Genomic DNA, 27,730 nt, shown 5'->3' on the forward strand with positions numbered 1-27,730 from the left:
CAACCATCATTCACCTTAGGATCTTGTATTTTAATAATGCCATCCCTCATTTATCTTAACTCTAAAGAATACAGTCCCAACTTGTGCCCTCTTGATAGGTCAACCCTCATCCCAGGAATTATCCTGGTGAATCTCTTTTGGATTGCCTCCAACGTTACTATATTCTTTCAAAGGGAAGGGGACAAAAACTGTGTGCAGTACTCCAGGTGTGTTCTCACCAATACCCTGTACTGTTGCAACAAAACTTACCCATGACTAAACTCCAACCCCTTTGTAATAAAGGCCAATATGCCATTTGCTCTCACAACTATATGCTGCACCTGCATGCTACCTTTCAATGATTCATGCCCAAGATCAAGGAGATCCCCCTGAACTTCACTCATTGGAAGTCTCTTTCCATTTAGATAATAATCTGCCTTTAGATTCCTCTTACCACAGTGTATGACCTCACACTTTCCCATATGAAAATCCATTTGCCAAGTTTTCACCCACTCACTCAATCTATATCCTGTTGCAGAATCACAATATCGTCATCGCAACATGCCCTTCCACCCATTTCCATGTCATCAACAAACCTGAATACCCTATATTCTGCCCCCTTCACCAGGTCATTAGAAAAACTGAAGAAGGTATGCCAGAAGCTCTACTTTGTTAGGAGTTTGAGGAGATTTGGTATGTCACCAAAAACTCTTACAAATTTCTACAGATGTACAGTGGAGAGCATTCTGACTGGTTGCATCACCGCCTGGTATGGAGGCTCCAATGCACAGGATCGGAAGAGGCTGGAGAGGGTTGGAGACTCAGCCAGCTCCATCACAGGCACAACCCCACCCCCCCAGGACCACCATCGCGGACATCTTCAAGAGGCAGTGCCTCAAGGTGGCATCCACCATTAAGGACCCTCACCATCCGGGACATGCCCTCTTCTCATTATTACGATCAGGGAGAAGGTACAGGAGCCTGAAGACCCACACTCAACATTTTGGGAGCAGCTTCTTCCCCTCTGCCATCAGATTTCTGAATAGACAATGAACACTACCTCATTATTCCTTTTTTTTGCCCTATTTATTTATTTTTGTAATTTATAGTAATTTTATGTCTTTGCACTGTGGTGCTGCTGCAAAACAACAAATTTCACATCATCTAAGTCAGTGATAATAAATCTGATTCTGATTCTAAATTGTAAACAATTGAAGGCCAAGAACTGACCCCTGGTGTACTCCACTCAGTGCCCTAATTCACTCTGTTCAGTTCTTCATTGAGAGAGAAAGGAGATGCAGAAGTTGGACAGGCTGCAAAGCTGATCACATGAATCAATAAATCAAATTAAATTTTCACTTTCCTTTCCAAACTCAGTGAATCTGAAGTGATACTTATCAATAATTATGGCAAACATTAAAGCCTACAAGTCGACATACAAGGCTAGCAAATATTAGAGCAAATTAACAAAGCAGAGTTTGCAGTTAGAACCATTTTCCCCATATGTGAGCAGATTCAAAGGAAAAATCAGTTAATCATTCTTCAAAGAGAGTTTGATAAAAATAGAAATTGGATTCAAGGTTGGAAATACAGACCTAGATGAGAAAATGCAATGTAAAAAATGATGGTTTGTCAACTGCTGGCGAAACAGAAATGTCAGGCCAAGAAAAGCAATTAGTTGAGAGTGAATCATGAGTTGTAAGCTTAGACAGAAACCTGAAAGATGTTTTGCTGCAGAGGAATATGAAGAGTTTGGAGCAGTGATTAAACAAATTCCTCATGCACTGGTAAGAATATATTCAATAGCCCAAATGCCCTGGCTTTGTTCGATGCTTAACACAAACTGTGCTTCACACTAACACAAGCAGCAAGAACGAACATAAAGCATCAAAAAGAAATTTCTACATCACCATGGCCATCAAAATCAAAGCAAAAGGCTCCATCTGCCGCAACACCTAATATCCGTCCATTTTAAGTAACAACATCCAATCTCAGACAGGAAAAGCAAAAGGATTCATACCAAGGACACAGTTGAAGAATAACAGAGGCAGCTGGATGTGTACCCAGATTTGTTTTCTCTCTTAGAAGCAACAGAGTTTATTCTGAACATTAACAGTACACACAGTGAACTGCTTAATGAATCATCAAAACTACCAGAGGCAAACCATAAGCTTATTTCACTCTATTACAATTGCCTGTCAATTAAAATTAGTTACATTAGAATGAGATTCTCAGTATTTAAGGTGTTAGTTGAAAGTTCTACAGATATAAAGTTGTCCCATAGGAATGAACTTGTTGTAATTGCTTACTTTGATTTAGACATGAGCATTAACTCATTCTTTTAATTCTCTTGTGCCTCAAGTGGCAGGTAAGGCTTTCACAAGAGTGCATCATTGCAGCCAGTCTGTGGGCTGCCTAATGAGGACATCCCATGTCAGCTGCATGCCTTCATTTCTTTCTCTGTCATTCTTCAACTGTCCCCTTGTTACCATTCCTTTCGCATTTCCCGTCTGGTGCTCAGCGCGAGGCTGCTCTGGGGTAGCGTCTCTGGTACGTATGACACATGTGCCCAAGCCAGCTCATCGCCTCCTTTCCATTCCTTGAACAATAGGTTTTGCATTTGTCTTATAGCAACAGATGCAAATTAATAGACAATTAATCAAGATAGATTTGCCCATCTGCAAAGTGTTTTTTTTAAATCAATGAGTTAAGGTGTTACAAGAACACAGGAAAATAGGAGTAGGAGTGTGCCACAGGGTCCCTCATGATTGATCTATGCCGACCTCGACTCCTCTTCTGTGCCAGTTCCCCATCATCTGCAATTCCTTTATCTATCTCCACAACATACCTCACGATCTGGCCTCCACCACCCTCTGGGGTGGAACCTTCCAGGGATTCACTATCCTCCGAGAGAAGAAATTTCTACACACTTCAGGTTTAAATGGCTGGCCCCTTATGTCTGACATTGCAAGATTGTTCAGTCTTTATTGAGCTAGCTTTCATGGCTGGTAATGCATTCTCACTTCCCTTTAAGGTACGAGAGATGACAAATCTAATAAACTTATGGCTTCTGCATCATCATACAGCTGCTTGAAAATAATTCCACAGAAATGTTTAAGAACTCCATAGGGCCACAAGAAAAATCGCATCCTTAAAAAGTCACACAATATACCAAGCTAACTTTATCAGCAAACTCCACTCAGTGACAGGAATACTGCAGTCTCTTGTTTTTTTTCCCCACAATGGGAGCAATGTCAGATAATTGCTTTATTCATCACTCAGCATTGTCACCTGCTCTGACAAAGCCCCAAACGGCACCAACGCTATCCATTGTGAAGCCTCAGAGCAATGCTTTCAATCCTTTACACATTCTGAACCGACTCAATGAGGCCTCAGCCATGGCCTGAGATTACACTTTTTCATACAACAGCCTTGCAGCTGGTCTTGGAGAGTTTCTAATTTAAGAATAGAATGCAACTCAAAACGTATGTGGTTTTCAAGTTGGGCATCTCCAGGGAAACAGGATTCACAGACTTGCAGAGACCTATGTTCCAGTTTAAATAGATGACAGCATACCATTACAGAACTTAAAGTTCTATTTTAAGCCATGCATACAGCACGAGGCTGCCCATGTTCGCATTCGATCTTGGATAAATTCCCCTCACTCTATCCAACTACAGGGAAGAACGTTTTCCTGTCTAGGTCCACTCGTCTTTCCATCAATACTGAATGGTCTTGTGCATAGATAGATGAAATACATGCACACGGCATTGAAATGGTCAACAGATCAGGGAATAAAAAAATCATGGCAAGAGCAAAATATAAATCCATCAAGTAACTGGACCCATTTCAAGACAGACCAGACTGATCTATCTGTCAGAGATGGTCAAGGGTGGAGAGGTTGTGACCTACCAATGCAGAGTGACTGGAAATCAAGAAACCGCAGACGCTGGAAATCTGAACAAAGGCAAACAACACTCTAGATGGAGAGCTTGACTGCACCTCTTCTTTTCTCTTACTGCCTCTCCTCCTGGACAGAGCGAGAACAGAGTTCCCCTGCCTACCCCACCAGCCTCTGCAGTCAATGGATTATACTTCGCGATGTCCACCAGCTCCAACAAAATTCCACAACCAGACGTATATTCCCCTCCTTTCCCCCTTGGCGATTCCCTGGATTGCACTTCAGTCCCTACCGACCACGCCCAGTCTTACAGCACTTTCCGATGCGACTGTGAGAATTGCAACACCTACCCTTTCAACTCTTCCTTTCCCACCTTCCTGGAACCCAAACAGTCACTCCTGATGAAGCAACAAACCCCTTGCATTTCTTCCAATGTAGTGTACAGTTTTCAGCACTCACAATGTGGTCTCTTCTACAATGGAGAAACCAAACACAGATTGGGTGACTGCTTTGCAGAGCACCTGAACCCAGGCACAACCTTGACCTTCCTGTCGCCTGTCACTTTAATTCTTCGCCTCACGTCCACTCCAACCTGTCTTTGACTTCCTGCACCGTTACAATGAGGCCCAACAAACGCTTAAGGAACAACACCTCATCTTCCATTTGGGAGCACTGCAACCTGCCAGACTCAATACTGAATTCTCCAATTTTAGGTAACTCGCTTTGTCTGCATCAGAACTGGCTATTTCTGCTGTAAGTCATCAATCTGTGATACAGGCTCAGTCTTCTCTCTCCATTTCTCCCCAACCTGATCCATAGCCCGGCTATTAGCAGCACATAACAGACCAAGAAGCACGATCATCCTCTAACTGCCCCCATTAACCCATTTGACCTGGTCTCACTTTTTCCACAGATGTTTCCATAGTTCCACCTATCCCTCCTGCCCTCTTCACTGCAACTTAAAACCACCCTTTTTTAATTTCTCTTTTGCAGTTCTGACAAAGGGTCTCTGACACAAAACATTAGCTCTGCTTCTCTTTCCCCAGATGCTGCCTGGCCTGCTGCGTGTATGCAGGACTATTGGTTCAGATTACCTTTATTTGTAAAACTTCATATTACCTCAGGGAATAGAACCCTGCTCCAGTCCCAGACTGGTCCCTCACCCGATGCCCAGTTTAAACAGCATGGTAATTAATTCATGACTGGAGGTAGTAACTTCAAGATGAAATGGTTCCCTATTGACAGCAGGCTCCAGCAAGCCCTTAGATTAACAGTAAAATCTGGTGGAAAACAAATGTGGCAGCGAGGGACGGAATCAGGGGAATAGCAGGTAGGAGGAAAAGACAGCTGAAGAGGAATGGTTTTTACAAACAAGGAACTGATGGTGAAGGTTCATATAATTGAAGATGGAACTTATTATTCTTAACAGGGCACAGAGGAGGGATTGCAAGTTGAATTTGAAATTCCAATGAAACTGTTTCACCATTAGATTCAGTGAAAAAGAGTAGCAATAAACGTCCACAATTCCCCCACAAGAAATCAAGGAAAAGGCAATTTTTTCTGCTACAGTCATTTGCAACAGGGCTTTAAGAGCTTCTGACTGCTCCAGACATGGCATGGCATCTTGCAGCGTAGGCAGGTATGACTCATTAGTTTAAAAAAAAGCTCCCATCCAGCAAGCAGCGAAAGAGCAATTTAAAGACAGGTAATTGTGAAGAAAGCAGAGCGTCAGAGGCTCCTGGAAGCTTATAATTGCCACGTAAGAGCAGCAATTCAAAAACTCCATAGAGCACAATATTTCACATAATACATGATGTGACAAGTTCTTTAAGAAGAATATTTTGAAAATTATTTTTTTTGAAGAAAGCTTCCCACCCCCACCCCCCCAAATAACAGATTAAATACTTGTTTGTACATCAAATCTCAGGTAATTAAACAAAACTACCAATGTTACTGCTGCAAAATTCCATGAAAAGATAACCAGATCCATTTTCTCATGCAGGGAAATCTTAACTTGAGGAGTAGTGGACCATGTTCCTTCATAAAGCGTCCACATTGACAAAACTACTTATTCCTTTGTTCATCTATTGACATCGCACTCAATTTAGATCAAGATGAATAGACACAAATACTATGATCCCTCAGAGTTAACGACAGGAACCTTCTCAAGTCAGTTCACACGCGAAGATAAATAACCCACCTGGCACATGGACTGGGTTTTGATCTTCAGAACGTAGCAATCTGCTGACCAAACTATCCTGACACATACGTTCTGTTTTACAGCACCAGACAATACAGAATGGAAAAGATGGGAGCGTTTAACCCTGAAATAAAACTGATGCAATGACATCCCATTCATCCCATAACCAGGGCAAAACGAAGATGGTGAATCATATCCATCTTAAAATGCAAATCCTCATGATGCAAATTTCTTAGAGCTAGATGAGAAAGATACCGTATACAGAATTATACTGAAAATACAATAGAGACAGGGCATTTGGTTTTTCACCCCATTTGTGCCTCAATCCGACCTTCTTCCAACCAAGCTCATCTAACAGAGTCCTCTCTGCTATTCTCCTTCATATTTATCTAACTTCCTATTGCATGCATCAATAGTATTCACCTGAACCTACTTTCTCTTGTAGCGAGCTCCTCCTTCTTGCCAGTTTCTAGATAGAGGTTCCTCCTGAACTCCTAATTTGATTTCTGTGTGATAATCTTACATCAATGGTTTCAGCATTGCTCTTCCCCACACTATCAAACCCTTCTTTAATTTCAAACACCTCTGATTAAGCAAACCCTCAACCCTTTGTAGAGAGAAAGGCAATTCATCCTTTCAATAAACTAAGACAATTTACACAAGAAAGATAAATTTGGTGCAGAAACAGCTAATTTTCGGCTGTCACAGCATTCAGATGCAATTTATTCTCAGTTCCACAAAAGAAAATGGAACAGGAATAGATATACTTGTACGGAGATCGATCAGTGATGTCTGGACCTCGATGAGGATGAATTGACCGACAAACCAAAACCTTGAAAATGTGAGTAATACCAGCAAGATCAGGTTCATTACCAATTCTTATTTGCACCGACTTGTTAATCCAGTTCAGAGGGCACAAAATGCAGCTGATTAAGTAACAGCTACCAAAGGAGCAAATATGTACTGTGCTGTAATGTTCTGTGTGTGTAACTGTGTGTGTGTTAAGAAGTACAGACTACTGCTTACAATTACACCCCTCACCACTTTTGCAGGTATTCTCAAGGCACATTGTAGAAAATGAAGAGTAATCACAATGGTAGGCGTAGAAAATGCAGCAGCCAATTTATGAGCAGCCAGCTCCCAGAGAGAGCAAGGTGACAGTGATCAGATAAGCTGTTTTAAGTAATTTTGAACAAGGAATAAACATAGAACAGGGATCATAGGAATCAACAGTGTAACAAGAGATTGGAGTGTCACGAAACACAGTATGGTTCTTTGACAATCCAGCAGCTTCTGCATCATTTTGTTTTACATACATATCAGGCACAAATTGGATTTATTGAATTCAATTTCCTAGTTTGCATTTGAACTTGTACTGCTCTTGGACTTGCATTTGCATTGCCCAGACCATCACCCTACAATATGTTCAATTTAACTTAGCATTGAAGTATTTTCCAGTCAATAGGCAAGCAAGATACTTCTTCTACCCTGGGAGTATCTGCATTTCAGTGGTATTGGATAACAGCAATTAAAACAGGACACAGGTTCTATGGTCTAGCGTTTGCTGGAAACGTGGTGACAATTGCGGGCTGCCCCCAGCACACCCTATGCAAAAGATGTATTTCACTGTGTGTTTCAATGTACATATGACTAATAAAGATATCTCATCTTTATTTGGTTCATGAGCATCATTAACAAGGTGGGTATTTGTTGCCCACCCACCAGTTGCCCTTAAAGATGGACATGTTTCATAGCTACAGTTCCTGTGAAGATGGTTCTCCCCCCAGGTTCTTCAAGTAGGGATCTAGGTTCTTGACCCAGCAATGATGAATAACAGGGTACTGTGTGTTATTTGGAGAGGATGGTCCCCTGGGCTCACTGAACTTGTCCTTCTAGGTAATGAAAGTCATAGGTTTGGGAGCTATTGTCACTGTATTAACAAAATACAAGTCTTTAATTTCAGGGCTGAAAGTAGATAATCTTATAAAATTTGATATTTACTTTCTTTTGCAGAAATTAAGATCAATGTATTTTTGAAATAATATCTACTACATTCAGAAATAAGCTCAATAAAAGATAAATAAATATAATTCATATATATGCTGTGTGTGTGTGTGTGTGTGTGTGTGTGTGTGTGTGTGTGTGTGTGTGTGGTACTTCCACAGATGGGGCAGGTAGCAGCATGGTTACTGAGGTGATACCCTCCTTCCACCATTTACGCAGGGCTTCGTGTGGCCCCAGTGCACAGATTTGAGGACTTCAATACCATTCTTTCTCCACTTTGAGCAGTCATGAGCCAGAGATTCTCAGGAATCAGTGGGGATGTTGCATTTTTTTCCAAGACGACACTGAGCACATCCCTGAATCATTTCCCGTCTTCTTGGTAACCCATTCCTACAACAAAGCTCCAAATGGAGTCTCTCTTTCAGGAGTCACACATGTCTGCCCAACGGAGTGTAACTTGAGCCTCAGTGCTGCGAATGTTGGCCTGGGAGAGGACACTGATATTGGTGCATTGAGGTACTTGCTCTAGGCAGTCCAAGTCTCAGAAGGGTACAAGGTACATGTACAAGGGTGGAAATTACTGCTCCCTGGTAGATCTGATAACTTGATCATTAATCATGATTTTCTTCAATTGATCAAAGGATGTGCTGGTGAAATCTGTGGTGAATTTCATCATCAAGAAAATACGAAATGTCCGCCATTGCTGGGAGGTGGTTCCGATATGGGAAGTGGTCACGTTTTCCAGAGTCTCGTCATGAACCTTTATTGGCAGAGGACAACGTGATGATTGGGGCAGGTTGGTAGAAGATAGTTGTCCTATCAACATTGAGTATAAAGCCCATGTATACCTCACTAAACAAGTCAACAATAGATTGAAGCTCTGCCTCTGAACTCATGCAAACACAAGTGCCATCTGCACACTGCAGTTCATCTACTGATGTTCGGGTGACCTTGATGCTGAAATGCAGTCACTGTAGGTTGAGAAGTTTCCCATTAGTTCTGAAGATTAGCTCCATAAATAGGATTAATCCACTGTATAATTTAGTTTGCCTTTGACAGGAAGAACGCATTTCCACTATTAGCAACACAGTATCAGTGAAGGTGGAAGGGGCAGATTTCACTAAATAAAGGGTTCATCATGCCCTGCCGATAGCAAAGGGTAACCAACAATTAAAATATGTGCCCAACAAATTATTTGCATCAGTCCCATCACGAGTTCTCAGACCTACTTTACAAAACACTTGAAGCTTAACAGTGAGAAAGCTATATATCTAGCATAGAAAATGACCTTGAATGATTTATGGACATAAATATTGGTTTTCTCACATCTCTGTTGCAAATTCAACTCCAGATAAATTGGTCAATTTGGCACCAATGAAGCCAGCATATGATGGGAAAATAGAAGCTTTCTGCAATAGAAATGCCTCTCAAGACAGTTATGAATAGATATTTATCACTTCCACTAACCTAGACATTAACATTACAATCAGTATTTTGTCTCTTAATGTTAATCAGAAATGTTTGAGCCTGAACTTTGAGCAATGAAAGTTCTATTCATGCAGAAATAATGAAGGGTAAGAAGGAGAAGGGATTTCACTTCAAGAATTTTGTATCTTAATAATAGTTTATTTCCTAAACAGGAACTCGAGTATACCAAAGGAACATAATCTACCACAAAATTTGATAAGTTAAGTTCAAAACTTAATGATTCTGCTTGGACTACAAAACAGAAAACCTCATCACAGTTCCAGTCCCTCTCAATGCAGTATGGCTCAGTGCATCATTTAAATTGAAAATAAAAAAAAATTACTGGCACATGTGGAAAATCACTGGAGGAGCAGGGAATGATGGTCAATTGTGAAGACAGGTGGCAAAACAATGACAAACAGAAGATGAAGATTTTTTAAAAATGCAAGTGCTGAAAATGTGAAACAAAAAAAAAAATCGATAAATGCTGCTTGAACCACTAAACAGTATTTTTGTTGTTTTTCAAGACAAAAAAGGTCAAATTAGAACAAAAATCATGAGAAAGTATGAGAGGCAATAGAATTTAAATGGTACAATTTTGAAACAGGTGCAGGGGGGAGAAATTTGGGTTATTGTGAATCTTTCAAATGTGCCAGAGCAAATTGATAAAATTGTTAAAGTGCAAATAGATCTTGGCTTTATTAATAGATGCATGGAGTACAAAAGCAAGGAAGTTATGTTAAATCTTTATAAATCTTCACTAGCCTTCTTGATCTGGAGCATTGCATAAAATTAGCACGGATGTCAAGGTCTTGGAGGAAATTATGAGATTTAGTAGTTTGTACCAGTTGCGTTGTTCTCCTTACCACGGAGTTGTTTAAAAGGAGATTTGACAGGGGTGTTCATGAAATAAATAAGAAACTGTTTAGAAAGAGCTGATAAGCAGAAGATGCAATTTATGCTAATTGGCAAAAGAAACAGAGAATAAAGATTATATGAACAGCTCATGTTAGAAAGCAGTGACTAAAAGAACACAAAAGCAAATTCAAATGCGAACTGGGTAAAGTGTTGAGGGGAGAAACTTCCAGATTGAAGTGCAGCGCAAGGACAACCTGCTAGCTCTACAAAAGAATCAACATAGACCAGACGGCCTAATTCACAGCCAACCAATTATTTTTGATCTGCTTATTATTATATAGATAGACGCCAGTGTAATCTCCATACCCACAGGTAAACCAGTTGTCTAGCACTTTTATTTCCAAAGACTTAAGGAGCTGGAAGCTCAGCCTGATAATGAAACAGTCTATGCCCACATACAATAAGACCTGGACAACATCCAGTCTTATGATGATAAGTAGGTAGTAACATTCATGTCATGAGTACCAGACACTTAACTATCTCAAGCAAATGAGAGTCTAACCAGCTCCCTTTGATAATCAATGGCATTTCAAGACCAAACCTACTAGTTTAAGCAATCAATGGAGCTGGAGTTGAGTTGAGGAGGGGAGAAAAGGGGTGGGGGAGAAATGCTGTAGCAAGCATTTGGGTGGGACTAGAACCTTAACTGAAGCATCCAAACATACCTTGCAGAACAGGTCAGGAGGTTGAATATTCTGCAGCATATGGTAATAAATGATGACTTTGCCAGGACCACCTACATCCTGTTAAAATAATTTTTTAAAACTTCCTCTAAGTTTTAAACCGAGCTAAAATACTAACCATGTTCAGTCGGTGAATAGTTCCGCCATCAGAAACACAGACCTGTTAATAACCCTTAACTATATTGAAAAGTGTAATGAAATACTAAATCCATATCCTGAAAGGAAATGTGGTCTGCTAATTATTTGTTCACAAGTTTCAGTTCATAAATCTGGCAAACTAAGTTTCAATTTTAGCTGTAAACTTTAATTCTTTCAACAACAGATCAGGTTATCTGCTTACTAGCTTGTCTGATTATCAGGTTTTCAATACACCAAGTTATCACCTTGAAATGCTCGTGTTTACCATTAAATTTCAGGGTTGGGGATATTTCTTTAAAATGCAATAGCATTATTTGAGAGAATATGTTGTTATTGGGGGGGGGGAGGATTTTTTAAAATGTTAACTGGTCAAAACTGCATTTCCTTTAAGACTTTTGTTTTACAGATGTTCTATTTATTCACATAGTATCAATAAAGTTTCTGAAGGTAGTTCAAATTTACTACTTTAAAAAGTTCATATCAAAATAGTAGTCACTGAAAATCATAGATGAAAGTGTTCCAACACCAGAAACTTAGAAACAGCCTATATTAAATGCCTAGCCTAGTTTAAGCTTACATTAAAACACTCCACAACATCTTGAGAGCACCAACACAGTTTCGACATCTCTTAAGTGGGAGGAACTCCAGAATTTAATTCCAAGCAAAAAATACTTCAAACATGAGCACAAAACACACTGTTCTGAAATAAGCCATTTAGAATATAAATCTCTTCCCAGGAAGTATTCTGCAGCAACGGAGGATATATTAGACAGGTCACTCTTCGTGGAAAGTATTAACAACGTTTTCCCCAAACGTTACATTGGAATCTACCTTCTGCCCAAAGGATAACTTGCCGCATAAGAGAGTGAAGTCTGAAAGGTTTTGACTTGGCATAATTATGTAATAGTTTCCACTTTTTATACTTACAATAAAACACAATAACTAAAGGCATTATTCTATAGGATCCTCGTGCCCATCAGAAATAATAATTTAAAAATATACAACTTGTGTGGAATCAGCTACAACAGTGTGCATTCTCTGCACTGTTTCCATTTAATATTTTTTAATTCTACAAATATGAACAGGAATTAATATACACAAGGTGGTTCTTCATAATGCTATTTTTTTTAAATACCAAATTATTGAACAAAAATGGACTGGCAAGTCCGACCTAGTTTATTTGCGGAGTAAATCCCCACTAGGACAGTTTCCTACCAGTTGCACTCTTATAGTGAGGAATAATTGCTAAAAATGTCCCCCTTTCAGAAGTACTCCCTGGTGGTTACTTGGATTTATACGGCATTCTCCAAAAAAAAGACTGTTTACGCCTATTCTTCAAATCTGCATGTGGTCTACTTACCCCAAGCTGAGGACGCATTACTAATTTGCAAAAGGTTCAGCACAAACTTCTACTTTTCATCTTGACATGATTAACGTTAAAGTGAAGAAATAATTCCCAGTTATAAATTTATGATTGTATGAATTTCCATTACTTGTAAATTTGATCTTGCATTACACAAGGTCTTTTCCTAACAACTTCAATGTCTTTAATCCCATTCATTCTCTTTGAAGCTGAGAGAGCAGAAGAATAAGGTGGGAAATGTAAATAAAAAGAACAATATTTTCTACCTAAACAACAACATGGCATTTTCACAACATTTAATCTCTGTGAAACACCTCGCCTCAAAAAGCTATTGGCAACTGAATGCATATGCAATTAAATGATAGAGAGCAAAAGTTATTTTTATTGAAATTTTAAACAATGCCTACTTTATGATTAATGGCTCATAAATGGAATCGTGGAGAAATGCAGCTTTCAAATCTGTTTTCTAAAAATAGGGTTTCATTTGCAGATTTAAAAAGCTCCCATCTTTTCCCCACAATTCAGTTTCAGTTTCTAAAGAAGTGGCATGGGCATGACCAAATGTAACATCAATACTAGTAACACACTCAAAGTGCAATTAATATGGATTATCAAAATCATGTTCACTCATTACTTACAGTTAATAATGCAGATTTCATATGAACAGACTGACCTGCCTACTAACTAGCTACCCTTCAAAGCTTTATCTAGGATCAAAACTGGGTCACTATTGCTTCACATAGATGGTCTGCCACAGTGGAAGTTAACTATTATTCACTAGAAGCAGACAAATTATGGCAAACTTGTATCACACCATGGTTGGACCACTGGGTTAATTGTGCTCAATTCCAATTGCCATAGTATAACAAGTCACTGGGAAAAATGCAAAAAAAAACAGGGATGATCCTGGGACTCCAAGGTTATTGATTTAGGAAAGGATGATGTGAGTGGCTCTTTCTTCCACAGAAAAGAGAACACCATGAGGTGACCTTGAAACTTCGACAAGGCTCGACAGGAAAGACAGAGGGAGCATTTCTTCCCCTGAGGAAGAGAAATACCCAGAGGCTTGAAATTGAGTCTGGAATTCAGCAGAATCATCCTTGTCGAGAGAATTGCTTTTTAAGAAGAAATCAAATAAATAGAAGGGAGAAGGAAATGTTGAGAGTTGATGGGAAAGGGGAGGGAAGAGGTAAAGAAGTAAAGAATCAGCACCATTTATGGTCCTGCTAGACCAAATGGCCTTCTTCAGAGCTGTGCAATTCTTTGCAAAAAACTGCAAAGCTAATTGTTTGTATAGGTCTTTCACTCACGGAAAGTTTTCAACAACCTAATACACGTAACAGCTGAAACATATTGTGCAATCTGCTGCCATCATTGAAAGCCATTGCATTTGCTTCCTTACCACTTCAGTCCAATTAGCTGTTACACCTGATTTTTGTGCATTAAGTAATATGTTAAAGCACTCAAGGCAACCATCACAAAGCAAGCAGCAGAAATGGCTTCTGTTTTAGTCCATTTTATTGAGTGAGGTTACGAGCCTTGAGGCTTTTCTTAAGTGCATCTTTTCTTACACTGACCATTTTATTGCCATCTTCAGAGTAAACAAGGTTCATTATATGTGATGCCGGGACTGATTCTGGGGAACATGGTAGCATTCGAGTATAATGAAAAACATACAAGAGCAAAACAGTACTGATGCTGGGAATATTAAATGACACAAATATTCAGCAGGTCAGGCAGTATATACAGAGAGAGCAGCAGAGTTAGCATTTCAGTTCGATGACTTGCAAACAAACCTATAGCAGAGTTCTGCCAGACTGTCATCAATAAGAGACATCAGCTGTTTTGCTCTCCACAGATGCTGCACGGCCTACTGAATTTATCCAGCTTTTACTGATTTTATTAGTAGGTAGATTGGCACCCCGTCCACTATTCATACATTCCTTCCACCACCAGTGCATTGTGGCTGCTCTGTATAGTGTTTACCATATGCACTGCGGTTACTCACCCTGGCTACTCTGACAGCCCTTCCCAAACCCGTGCCCTCTAACCTCCAAGGAGCACTACGGAACACCACTTCTGCAAGTCACACAACACTCAGACTTAGAAATACATCCCCAATACTTCATCACCATTGGATCTACATACTACCCAACACTACCTTGGGAGTATTGTCATCAAAAGAACTGCAGTTATAAACTCAGGATGTACAATGCCTTTACAAGTGTCAGCCATACCCTAAAAAAATGAATAAAAATAATTCAGATTTATCGAACCCACAGTATTTCGTTTCTGCATTAATTAAAGAAAATAGTGGCTGGGCCAATTTTCCAAATTTAGGAGGCATTTATGATAATATGCCCATACATGGCACATTAATAACAACACACCTCAACTGATTAAAATGCAATGCAAGGGAGACCCATTTTGCCTGCTCCAACTAGAAAGCACCAATCCATATACAAATACATAAAGAATCTTTGGCAATAATCAATCTGAATGAATACAAGGAGAAAAAAAAGAGAAAAAAAGTTTATAAATTGCCAAGGTTACAACCAATGAATTTCTTCTGAAATGCAGTGATTGCTGTGTTACAAAGGTGAGAGGAAAGCAATTGATGAGCTTTGGTTTTCAGATATTCAGTGCAGATGAAACCAAGCACACAACCACTTAGGATATTTTTGCCCTGTTTGGCAGCTCAAAGGGAAGCAGTAATTACATTCTGTCACATAGGAAACCACCAATTTGACACATTGTGTTATTTGCCACATAGCCTGCTTGTACTAAGCACACACACACACACACACACACACACTTGAACAAGCTGTGTCACTTCAGCCACATAAAATGCTACATGGATTAAGGAAGAAATTTGCAGCTTGGATTAAATCCATGTCATTAGACAGCAAACATTCAGCTTCATTTTCATTTGACCTTCACACCTTCAAAGGCAGATTAAGGTGCGTCTCCAGAGCTCTCCCATAACCAACTCAACCCAGTGAGGTGCCCAACTGAGACATCACATCTCAAACTGCTATTCTAGCAATGCATGCTGATCCTTAGAAAAATGTGCTTATTCAATGGTTTCATGTCATATTTGCCAGCACTACACTGAACAGCAGTCAAATCAAGGCACAGTCTAAAAAAAGCTACAGAATGAAATATTTTCCCTCCCCACTAAATTAAAAACTGAATCCCTGTCTGTTTCCACATTGGGAGAACCATGTAGGCCAATGATCCACAATTCTAGCAGATGTTGCCAACCACTTACTCAGCAGGCCTTTCAGACACAGTGACTAATATGCATGATAAACAAGAGAGCCATATGGAACACACAAACACATGACCTCTTCCTCCATCTCCAACCAACAAAATATACACCGGCTTGCAGATTACTTAAGAGCATTCCAGTTATGAACTTTATCCAAATTCATCTGGTTTGTGAACTGAAAGCACTAGAAAACTGTTTAAAAATACACGGTGGCCTATTTTGTAAGGTATCTTACCAACTGTGGCCTACAAGGGAAATTCAATGCACTTTGTTTCGGAAGGTTTATCACGGCTTGAAAAGATTGGACATCCTAGTGACAACTGAAATTAAGGAAACCTCCACCGGAATTAAAATTGAATAAAACTATGACAGGGTCTGTTTAAATTCAGTTGTGTCTTCAGGGTTACAACAAAAAAAATACGCAGGCAGCACTCAAGTAATTCTCAATGCAGTTAACCCTTTTTCACAACTTGACAGAGGATATCCACACACTTCTCCAATTTATCTGTATGTTAAATAGGTTCTTAAAGTTCCTTTAGCCAGAGGCAACTTCGGTTTCAGCTGTATTGCTCTGTCAATAGATCAGTTGAAAGCACAGGAACAAACTGGTTTGAACTGCTGCGTGGCCATTTTCTATAATACCACAAAACATGGATTGATAAGGAGGTAAATACTTGTTCACTGATCTCAAAATACAAAGCTCTAAACAAACGTTTTACAAAATATCACAATATTTCACAAAATATGTCTGCAGAAACTTCTGTGTTTTCCTATATCTCAAAGTTCAAACATTAACTCAACTTCAACTTCCATAATTTACCCAGGAAAATGGCAGATGAGGAGGCAAAGAAAATCTATCTTACTGCAACCTGTAGCAGGACATACACATAACTCAATGCAATTTCCTTTGGAAGAAAATGCATCTCCATCATCATGAAGTATTTGGCCAAGAACCAATAAAACTACAGCTCAACTTATCACTGAAGTCTAGAAGATAGATAAGTACCTTCCAGTCATAAAACAAGATACTTCAACCATCTTCTTCCAAAACCATACCAGCCAATTAAATTTTATACTCTGGCCTTAGTTTTTCTGTGGTTTCTCATAAATGGTCAGAAAAAACACCCTCAAACCTGCTTAAAAAAAATGTAAGTGATAAAACTGAGCTGACAATATAGTTTATGATGCCAACTAGCCTTCTTGCTTTAAGAATGTAGATTCTGAAACTCAGTGCACACACATTACTCGCCAATTGCATTTGTTTGTGAACACATAATACCCAGTCACATCACTGGGGGATGTGGCGGTGAAACCCAGGTTAGTAAAACAAAATGAATATAAGATAATATATCTTATTAGTCACATGTACATCAAAACACACAGTGAAATGCATCTTTTGCGTAGAGTGTTCTGGGGGCAACCCACAAAGTGTCGCCACACTTCCAACGCCAAACATAGCATGCCCCACAACTTCCTAACCCGTACATCTTTGGAATGTGGGAGGAAACCAGAGCACCCAGAGGAACCCACGCAGTCACTGGGAGAGCGTACAAACTCCTTACAAACAGAGGCCCAGAATTGAACCGGGTCGCTGACGCTGTAATAGTGTTACGCTAACCGAATGTGCAGGTAATATTAATACTGTTACGAATTTAGTTCAATTTATTATAGGGACTGAAAGTTGACACATTTACTTGATTTTTTAAAATTAATTAGAAATACCTAATTTTGCCAAACTATAACAATAACTGAATAAAACATCCCGAACTGAACCAAAAAAAAACAAAAGCAAATAATTTAGCTCTTAATTGCACACCATATGGTGGTCCAAATTTTTTTTCAACTGCTGAATCAGGAGCTTGATTGACTGCAGAACACACTGGGCAGAAATGTGAGCATCCTGCTTAAAATTTTATCAAGTGATTGATTCCGAAGGCTGCCTGCTTTCACTCTCTCTCTGCAACTGCACCCCCACCTCATCGCCAACATCAAGAATCACAACATTCTGCAGCTTCCTGTTTCTCCTCAGGAAATATGGCAAACCAATTCCATGTGTACAATTTCTCCAATGGCTATGAGAGTGATACTCCACTGGCCCAGAATTAAAATTATCTAACCAGAATGCCACACAAAAAAACCCCTCAATACATATATCAGGGGCTACCTATTTCTCCAGCATCCATATCCAAGGCTTAGTGAGAGGATGAAAGCTGAAATTGGATAAAGGGAATGCTGAGGGATCATATAATCAGACTGTACCTACCCAAGTTGAAAATATATTTCAAAAATGTTATGTTTTTCCACAAAAGGGAGCAATTTAGTTCTGATAATCCTACAAATACCTTAAGCCAAAGTGCATATATGAAGGGTTGCTTGTGTGTTGGCAGATTTGCAGTAACGCAGAAGATTCTAAGTATTAGGCACTATTTAAGAATGAATATGCAGACTGCCAAACAGAAAACTAGATTAATTAGGAGGTAATGTTTATTTACAGATCAAGGCACCTCAAATGAATGTGAGTTCATACATAGCAGAATTTAAAATCCATTGCTATTACAAGAAATTTCAAGAGAACATCTGAATGAAGATGGTGCAAAACCATCAATCACTGAAATGTGCTGATGGACAGTATTAGACATTATGGAAATTTTATTCTATTCACATAAAACTGCTATAAATCTTGATCAATCAAATCTCTGGCAAATACACAAAGCATGATAAGGTCAGTGTGTAATAGAATGGAGAGTCAACCCTCTGACAAAAGCACCCTCTTTAATCTAAATATATAGTTAGCATGTGATTACATTTCTAATCATTGGTATGAGATTAGACATCTTTTTAGCACTCGTGCATCATCCAGAAGGGTGAACTTGCATCCATTTCCATCAGGCCTAGGTATTAGAAGGTATCTATTTCCACAGGAACGTACGGATTTGTAAAAACAAAAGGAATCCTCACAGTATGCAGCTCCTTCAGATACGGCAGAGTGCACAAAAGCAGTTTCCAGGGGAAGATCCTAATTCAAGCTTTTATTGACAACCGTTGATCTGACAAAAAGTTACATCCTGACTTTAATACCACAATAATGTAAACTCAGACAGCCACAGGAATGCCTGGTCTTGGCAAGTGGGTTCGCTTTGGCTCAAGTCACAAGTCACATTTCACGCCAGTTGGACTCTTCCAGGCTGCTGAGAGTAATAAATATGCAAAATACTTCTTTCAAATATGAATATACAAATTAGGAGCAGGAACAAGCAATGGGCCCCTCAGGCCTGGTCCATTGTTCAAGGAGATATGGCCAATCTTACTGCAACCTCACTCTGCATTCCTGTCTACCACTTTTCACCTCCCTTTCTTATCAAAATACAACCCATCTACCTTTTCCCTCTTATTTTCCCCCTCTCCCTCCCTGAAAGCAGAAACCCTGAGAGCCTCCACCCCGGACATTCTCTCTTCTCCCCTCTCCCATCAGGCAGAAGATACAAAAGCCTGACACACCACTAGGCTCAAGGACAGCTTCTATCCCACTGTTATCAGACTCTTGAACGGACCTCACTTAAGATGAAATCTTGATCTCCCATCTACCTCGTTGTGACCCTTGCACTTTATTTGTTTACCTGCACTGTACTTTCACTGTACCTGCTACACTATATTCTGCATTCTGTTTTCTTTTTACTTCCTCAATGTACTTATGTATGGCATGATCTGACTGGATGGCACACAAGCAAAAGCTTTTCACTATCTCGGTACATGTGTCAATAATAAAACCAATACCAATCTGACTCTTAATCCATGTACCATTACTCAGATAAACAGGGGCACTGGCTGCTGGGGCAACTCAGCTTTACCCTAGCCTACCTAGTCATGTTCCATGAGAGGCAGTACCTGAATATTAAAGTAGTAAATCTAATATTTTCACTCCTCCCTACCATGTGTAAACAGCAACCAATTAATCTGAACAGATTAATTCCAGGACGGTGCATTACTAACTAAAATTAAGGCCCTCTTTTGGATTGATTATCATGTGTCTATTTATAGAGTGAGCTATTCGAATTCTTCAACATCTCTGTGAAAGACAGTTTACAGATTTTAGTTGCTTGAACAATCCAATATAAAGTTCTTGTGTTAACATGATACTTTTGCATAAGTGGATTTGCTTCTGATGGTGCATGAATTTACTAATGCATTTGTGTCCCTTTCTCTTCCTCTAAACTGAGCAGCATAACAAGGTCAAGAGAGATCCTTGTTACAATAACCTGAAGTGCAAGCATCCAAACTAAAATTTAAGAATGCTGCTTAATTAAATTCAAATCCCTATCCAGAATTGAACTGATTTACATTGATTGCACAGTACTAATGAACTTTAAATTGCAATTATGTCACTGTCAAAATGAGTTATCTGAACTGTTTTGTCAAATGCATATCTTGGCTGAATTAATAGATTTATTCTTTCTATTAATTTCCCAAACCAAAAGAGTTCAGGAGAATCCACAGCACATGATCACAATTATCCAGCCAGTAAGCAATTATAACAGCATTGCAAATGTTGAATCCCCAGAAAGCTGTGTATTGCAAGGTTCTAATATAAAATCACCGCTTGGACATCTCTCCCTTGAATGGATTTTGCTCCATTATTATTCTCATCTCCTCTGATGATCACAATAGCTGCTGATGGGTTATAACTCCAAAACCTTTGTCAACTCTTTGGTATCTTGAACAAATGGCTGGTTGACATTAGTCACAACACAATCAAACCATGACTCTATCCTTATTCAGAATCCACAAACAGCAACTGCACTGAATTTATATGGTGGCTGTAACACCAAGAAGTGAATCAAGGCACATCACAGACAAGAAGGGCAATGGGACAAAGGAGAAGGCATCCAGAAAGGTGACTAAAGGCTTGTCAGTGTTAACAATAGTAACAACAATTCAAAGACATTTGGACAGGTACATGGCCTTACAGAGATATGGGCCAAATGTGGGCAAATGGGGCTAGCTTAGGTGGGCACTTTGGTTGGCATGGATGAGTTGGGCCGAAGGGCCTGCTTCCATGCTGTATGACTCTAGTTAGGTGTAAAATGGGATCTTAAAAAGAGGAGGAAAGGGTGATGGGGGATATTCCAAAGCTTAATACCAAGAATGGACGAGGAGTCCTTTTCAGCTCTAAGGATATACAGCTAGACCATGGGGTGGGGGGGGGGGGGGCAGGCACAGATTTGAACTTGGATGGGAACCTTAAACTGGGAGCCACTTGGGAATCAGAAGCCAATATTGATCAGTGAGCTAAAAGGGTATCGGTGAGTAGGATGTCCATGCAGGTTTGGAAAATGCAATGGCTTTGAATAGGTTTAGGGAGGTTTCAGGATGGAAAGCTAGCCAGCACACTGACATAACAGCAAATAGATGAAGCCACAACAGGGATGAGTAACATTAGAAACAACGAATGTGGCAGCAAGATCCACACACTTCATTATTTTTCCCCTTTCTCCAAAGACGTCAGAACCAGCTTGCAGTTCACTTACCATTATCACTATGACAAAAGGCTATCAAAAAAAGACTAGTGCAGAGATTCAGTCTATGGCCTTCTTAATCATGGTGGTTCTGAGGATCAGAGACATCAAAAACATGAAGCAATCTCTGAGAATGAGAGTGCAGGAGACAGACATTGGCAGATTTGGGATCAATGATCATTATATGAGAGTTATGCAGAACCAGGATACTCCATAGTGTGAAATGGTCCAAAGTGAAGGATACAATTCAGTGGACTAAGTGATAATCAACAACTTATTAAATTTTATAAGTAACACCTGAAATTTAATCATATTCAAAAACTAGTTGTTTGCAGGAGGAAACAGAAAACAAAATACCCCAAATTGCAAGAGGTTTTAAATAAATTATCACAAGGTACACAATGGTTACTATGACCTCAAAAAACCTATGTGAAGTTAAAAATATTTTTGATAGTCATGGTAATTGTAACCTCTTTCTGTAAAGAATAATAGAATGGAAAAAAAAATCAAAGAATTTCTCCAAAAGTATATATACTCTCTCCATTTTCTCAACTCCTAAACAAGGATCCAAACATTTCTCTAAATACTCTCAGCTGGTTCTGTAACCCACTGGACTTGGGATAAGTGCAGATGTTGCAGAGCAAGTGGCACCTCTAGTTGTAGAGAAGCTGACTATGTGCAGTGAGCTGAGTGCCAAATGGGCAATTTCTGTCACTCCACAGGACCAAAGTCAGGAGTTCCCACCACTCTGATCACTGTAGACTATTCACACATCACGGTGGTTGTGTCTCATAGAATCACAGAGCTACACAGCACAGAAATAGGCCCTTCGGCCCAACTCCTCTGTGCCAACCAAGTTGCCTGCCTGAGCTAGTCCCATTTCCCCATGTTTAGCCCATTTCCCTCAAAATCTTTCTTATCCATGTAACTTTTAAATATTGTAATTATTCCAGCCTCTACCACTTCCCCCAACAGCTCGTTCCACGTACCCACCAACCTCTACGTGAACCCTCAGACTCTCAGCTGATCCTCAGATCCCTTTTAAGTCTTTCCCCTCTCGCTTTAATCCTATGTTCTCTCTAATTTTTGATGCCTTTACCCTGGGGAAGAGACTTTGGCCGGTCACCTTATCTATGCCCCTCATGATTTTATATACCTCTCCAAGGTCACCCGTCAGCCTCCTTCACTACAGGGAATAAAGTCCCAGTTTTGCAGCCTAAACAGTGAAAGGGGTTAGAGAAGCAAATAGGATAGTTGCTGAACTAATGCAGTCACTCTAACATGACTGGGGTAGGGAATCAATAAGCAATCCTCCAAAATGTTAACTTTACACCTGTGCATGTTAACCAAAGAATTTGAGAAGACATGACTTAACACTGCAATTTTTTTTCCAGTCTCCCACCATTCACTTTTTCCCCTAATTAGAGAGGATTATTTAGTGATCTGGGTCTTCCATTTAAGCAACAATTTCTAAAGACAGTGCAGAGATTTTCCAATCCCACTAGCAAGCCACTTTTCTCTGCACTCTTGTGTCAAGAATATTCCTGACTTTGAAAATTAATCACTGGATTAACACTGTTGAATATTCATCTCTGCATTTGACTAAAATACCAAAGGCCCTGCATTCACTTTGGTGATCTCGTTCCTGCAGAGAGTTGTGGACACAGCTCAGCACATCACAGCCTTCCCTCCATGGACTGTCTATACTTCTCACTGCCTTGGAAAAGCAGCCAGCATAATCAAAGACCCAAATAACCCCAGACATTCTCTCTTCTCCCCCCTTCCATCAGACAGAAGATACAAAAGCCTGATGGCACATACCACCAGGCTCAAGGACAGCTCCTATCCTGCTGTTATAAGACTATTGAATGGACCTCATGTATGCTAACATGGACTCTTGACCTCACAATCTACGTTGTTATGACCTTGCACCTTATTGTCTGCTGCACTGCACTTTCTCTGTAACTGTAACACTCTATTCTGCATTCTGTTATTGTTTTCCCTTGTACTACCTCAATGCACTGATGTGGTGAAATGATCTGTATGGAGGGCATTCAAAAGTTTTTCACTGTACCCTGGTACATGTGACAATAATAAACCAATTAATTATTCCATAACAGTGACCAGTTCAATGACTACGTTTCAATGGCTGAATCACAATACCTGAATTTATCTTCTGGTAGAACTGCTCACCTACTCATGTTATCTTTGTCTTTTTTTAAATAATTACTTATCATCATTGTTGATGCAAGGTTGATGCCAAGCTAAGCTGGAACCTATTTTGCACGCGGTTGAAGAAGGGTTAAATTCGCTTCAAATATATAGTGCGTAGTAAATAACTTTACAATGCAAAATCTGAAAAGCAGGAAGAAAAATCAATGTTAACATCCATTAGCGGTGCACTTGAAAATCAAGTGATCAGCCTATGTAGAACCTTCATGGCATAAACTCCGCACTTATAAAATTCTAAGTCTGCGCAGGCAGTGTGGGGAGACGTAGTGTGGAGGTCACATATGGACAATTTCAAACTGCCAACTAATCAGACTGCAGAATGGTCGTCACTTGTAACGACTTTATGTCACGAGATTCCGCGTTTGCAATAAAAAAAAGCGCTGCATTTGGTATCCCTTCACTTCCTACTTGCGCCCAATCAACCGTTAAGTATTTAATTTGCAAAGGTTGGGACGGATCCAACCAATGCGTTGTCAAAACCACACAACCCATAAAAGGTTTGGATCAGAGTCCTGCTTCCCGATCACTGCTGCTCCAAAAGTTACCGAAAGTGACACGGTGAAAACGCACACACAGCCTACATACACACACCCTCCACACACGTTCGCACAAACACGTGAACGCAAAAAGTTTCCAGGAAAGATCACAATGTTACACTTTGATATGAAGGGCGCGTCGTTTAAAGTATCAGATTTCGACTAGAAAAAACATCCGGCGCGTTTACACTTCTGCGAAAATTGTCAACAGCTTTGGATTTTCCTGGAGCTCAAACCTTACAAAACACACGAAGTTTGTTTATAATAAGTGAGCAGACAGAACGTTTTTTTTAAAAGACTAAAACAAGCGCGAATTGCTCACAATGTCCTGCTGAGACGGTTAGATTTGAATACATGACAGTACATAATGAATGGTGCACGTCTTAATCAGCGGGAAGGGCAGGACACAAAAGGGTTAAACTGGATCGGTCACTCCGCCGCTGCCAGTTTGATCCTTAACAATTCACCAAAGCTTCTCTGCCGCCGGCTGCTGGTTTCTATTAATTCCTGTTTCGGAAGTCTGTACAAAGCCAACCGAGGGGAGAACGTGGTGACTGTGAAAGATGAACCCACCTTCAGTGAATTGCCTATCTAGAACCGTGCAATTTCAAAGCACCGCGGCGATAAGGAGGAACTCGAAACCTGCAAGTATCAATGAGCTGACACTGCTCGGAACCGTCGATCTGGAACCGAGATCTTATTAAATGTATCTTCAATGGAAGAAAGGGGTTTTACCCACCCACCCCCCCGCACCCCTACCCCCAATGTGTTACGGGTACCGCTGTCCAAGTATCACAGCAAGACAACGGGAGCCTCCGATTTAATTTGAAAATCAAAACTGTACTCATTATTTACAGTATTTATTGAGGTTACAAACCGGCAAGCATCAAATCCAACACAATGCCACATCGACCTCGAAGTACACTGTGACACTAATTATCTTCCCACTTTCAGCTGTTTTCACCATGTAGGGTTCAGTACGGGACTGTGCCATGTCTCCCGCTATTACAGTCAAATTATACCGTCTGCCATCAATGTACTAGTTGAGATATATTCCTAAACCGAACATCTCTTTGTTGTGCATTACACAACACACACACTTGATTAACACGCCTCTCGAGTCAAATGATTTTTTTTAATGCTGCGATCTTAAGTTTGGTGGATAAATTGATGCTCGTTAATCGTTACACCCAATGAAAAACAATACGAATTGACGCCACGGGTTGCATTTTTTAAAATGCCGATTTTGACTTCTCCCTATTTCAAAAATCAGGAAAAATAACAGCCCCAACAGCTGCAGATCAGAGGAAAGAAACCGTTAGCCGAGGAACAGAGCAAAGCCCGGCCCTAATATTATTTTTTCACCTCCTTCGCCTTCAATGAAGTGTCACAGCTTCAGCTGAAAGGCAACACGGTATCATTAATACATCGTGGAGCAACAAGGAGGGGAGGGGGGGAAGAGAGAATCAAAGTGAAGGTGTGAGCATTGAACACAAGAGATAAGGCAGGCAGATTTAGACAGAGGGCACGGAGGCAGCAGACGAGAGAAGCCCCATGGAGGGAGAGAAGGGTTGGGGGGAAAAATCGGCTTTTACCTTCGGATAATTCCAAATCCAGCTCGGCCAGCTTCGCCCTCACCTCGAGAGGAAGAACCAGACTATCAATGCTGCGATCCGCCATTCTCTCTCTCTCTTTGTGTCCGAGTGTCGAAGCCACACTTCAGCACTTTGCAGCGAGGTAAAAGAGATGCATGATATTATGCAGAAGGGGAGGGGTGCTAGTGTTGGTCAAAGGGGGAGGAATCTCCACCACTTCACACCACCGCCATGTCTGCTCCGGCTCTGTCTTGTATATGTGTGTGTGTGTGTGAGAGAGAGAGAGAGAGGGGGGGGGGGAGGAGAGGGTGAGAGCGCGTTCCCGCGCGTTCCCGGGGCAGCGCAGCACGCGACGGGACGCCGGGCGCGCTCACGCAGAGCGAGTCCGCCACCAGAGGGGGCGAGTGAGTGCGGAGGGCGGAGGGTGCAGAGTGCGAGGCGTGAGGAAGCAGGGCAAAATAAAAGGTAATGTGTGACTTAGAGTGGCAGCAAGATACAATGTAGCGGCCTGAGACAATGTTACAGTGTATCTGTGGGAGAATGATGCCATTTATCTGTCTGGGAGAACGATGCAGTGAGAGAATGATACAATGTTGCTGTAAGGAAAGATAATTTGTCTGAGAAAGATACAGTGTGTCTCTGCATGAGAGCCTGGTGCGTGAAAGAAAATATTTGTGTCTATAATCGAAACATAATGCAACTGGTATGTTCGTTTGCCAAGGACGAGATAATCAATGCACCCGAGAAAGGAATATCCATTGTATAAATTGGTAATTGGTTTATTATTGCCACATGTACCGAGATACAGTTGAAATGCTTTTGTCTGCATGTTGTCCGGACAGATCATTCCGTACAACAGAAATTAGATGGAGAATCAGAGGGGAAATATCTTCCCTGAAATATGCCGACACAAAAGACTACAGATGCTGGAATCTGTCACAACACACGAAAAGCTGGAGTCCAGATGAAGGGTCTCGACCCGAAACGTTGACTGTCCATTTCCTTCCATAGATGCTGCCTGACCCGCTGAGTTCTTCCAGTGTTTTGTATGTTGCTTAAGAAATAAGCCACTCTGTGAGAGCAGACATTGTATTTGGTGAGAAGGAAAACAACAATACCTCTCAGACAAAGAAAGGTACTTTGGGCCCTGAAACTAAAAGGAGGCAAAGGTTTAAAATGTTGGCTTGGAATTCTTCATTGCTCTAGCAAAAGCAGTAACCTTATATTAATCCGCCACAAAAGCCTTCATCCAAATGTGTGGTAAGTGACTGTGTACTAGTGACCCTCAGAGTAATGAAATAATGTGTACATATGTGATATGTTGAGAAATGTTTTCTCTCTTTGAAAAATAAAGATATATGTGTGAGTGTAAGAGGCAAGATGCAAAGTGTCTGCACGATACAAAAAAGTTACACATTTGATAAAGGGACATGGATGAGAAACAGGCATGATTATGGAAAAGCGAGGAAAATGCTTACATGTGAAAGAGTAACAATTCATTTCAGATAAAGAAACAAAGGGAAAATTGTGTCTCTTGTGAAAAGTAAACAATAAGAGATAAAGAATCAAGGCCCCAATGTGGAAAAAAAACATGAGGGAAAATGAAATACATGAAAGAGGGGGAGTATGTAGTTTATACAAAACCTAGTCAGACAATATATTGACACACAAGAGATTCTGCAGATGCTGGAATCCAGAGTAATACACAAAAAGTGCTGGAGGAACTCAGCAGGTCAGGCAGCATCCATGGAGGGAAATAAACAGTTGATGTTTTGGGGCTGAGACCCTTCATCAGGACTGGAAGAGGGCAGAAGCCAGAATAAGAAGGTGGGGGGAGGGGGAGGAGCACACACAGGCAGGTGATAGGCGAGTTCAGGTGATAGGTGAGTCCAGGTGAGGGGGGGAAGGTAGTGGGAGGGGGAAAAGATGT

General features: G+C 40.4%; 1 protein-coding gene across 2 annotated transcripts in view; it reads right to left on the reverse strand.

Moving 5' to 3' along the window:
• The window catches only part of LOC127570339 (disco-interacting protein 2 homolog C), a 504,340-nt gene extending 478,284 nt beyond the window's left edge, over positions 1-26,056 (reverse strand). For both annotated transcript variants that reach the window (XM_052015787.1, XM_052015786.1), the window contains exon 1: positions 25,801-26,056. In XM_052015787.1, coding sequence (XP_051871747.1) covers positions 25,801-25,885 — 85 coding nt within the window. In that variant the 5' untranslated portion in view covers positions 25,886-26,056. The remainder of the gene's footprint in view (positions 1-25,800) is intronic.
• Positions 26,057-27,730: the final 1,674 nt, after the last annotated feature.

This window comes from Pristis pectinata, chromosome 5 (genome assembly GCF_009764475.1).
Source record: "Pristis pectinata isolate sPriPec2 chromosome 5, sPriPec2.1.pri, whole genome shotgun sequence".
In the NCBI taxonomy this organism is placed as follows: domain Eukaryota; kingdom Metazoa; phylum Chordata; class Chondrichthyes; order Rhinopristiformes; family Pristidae; genus Pristis; species Pristis pectinata.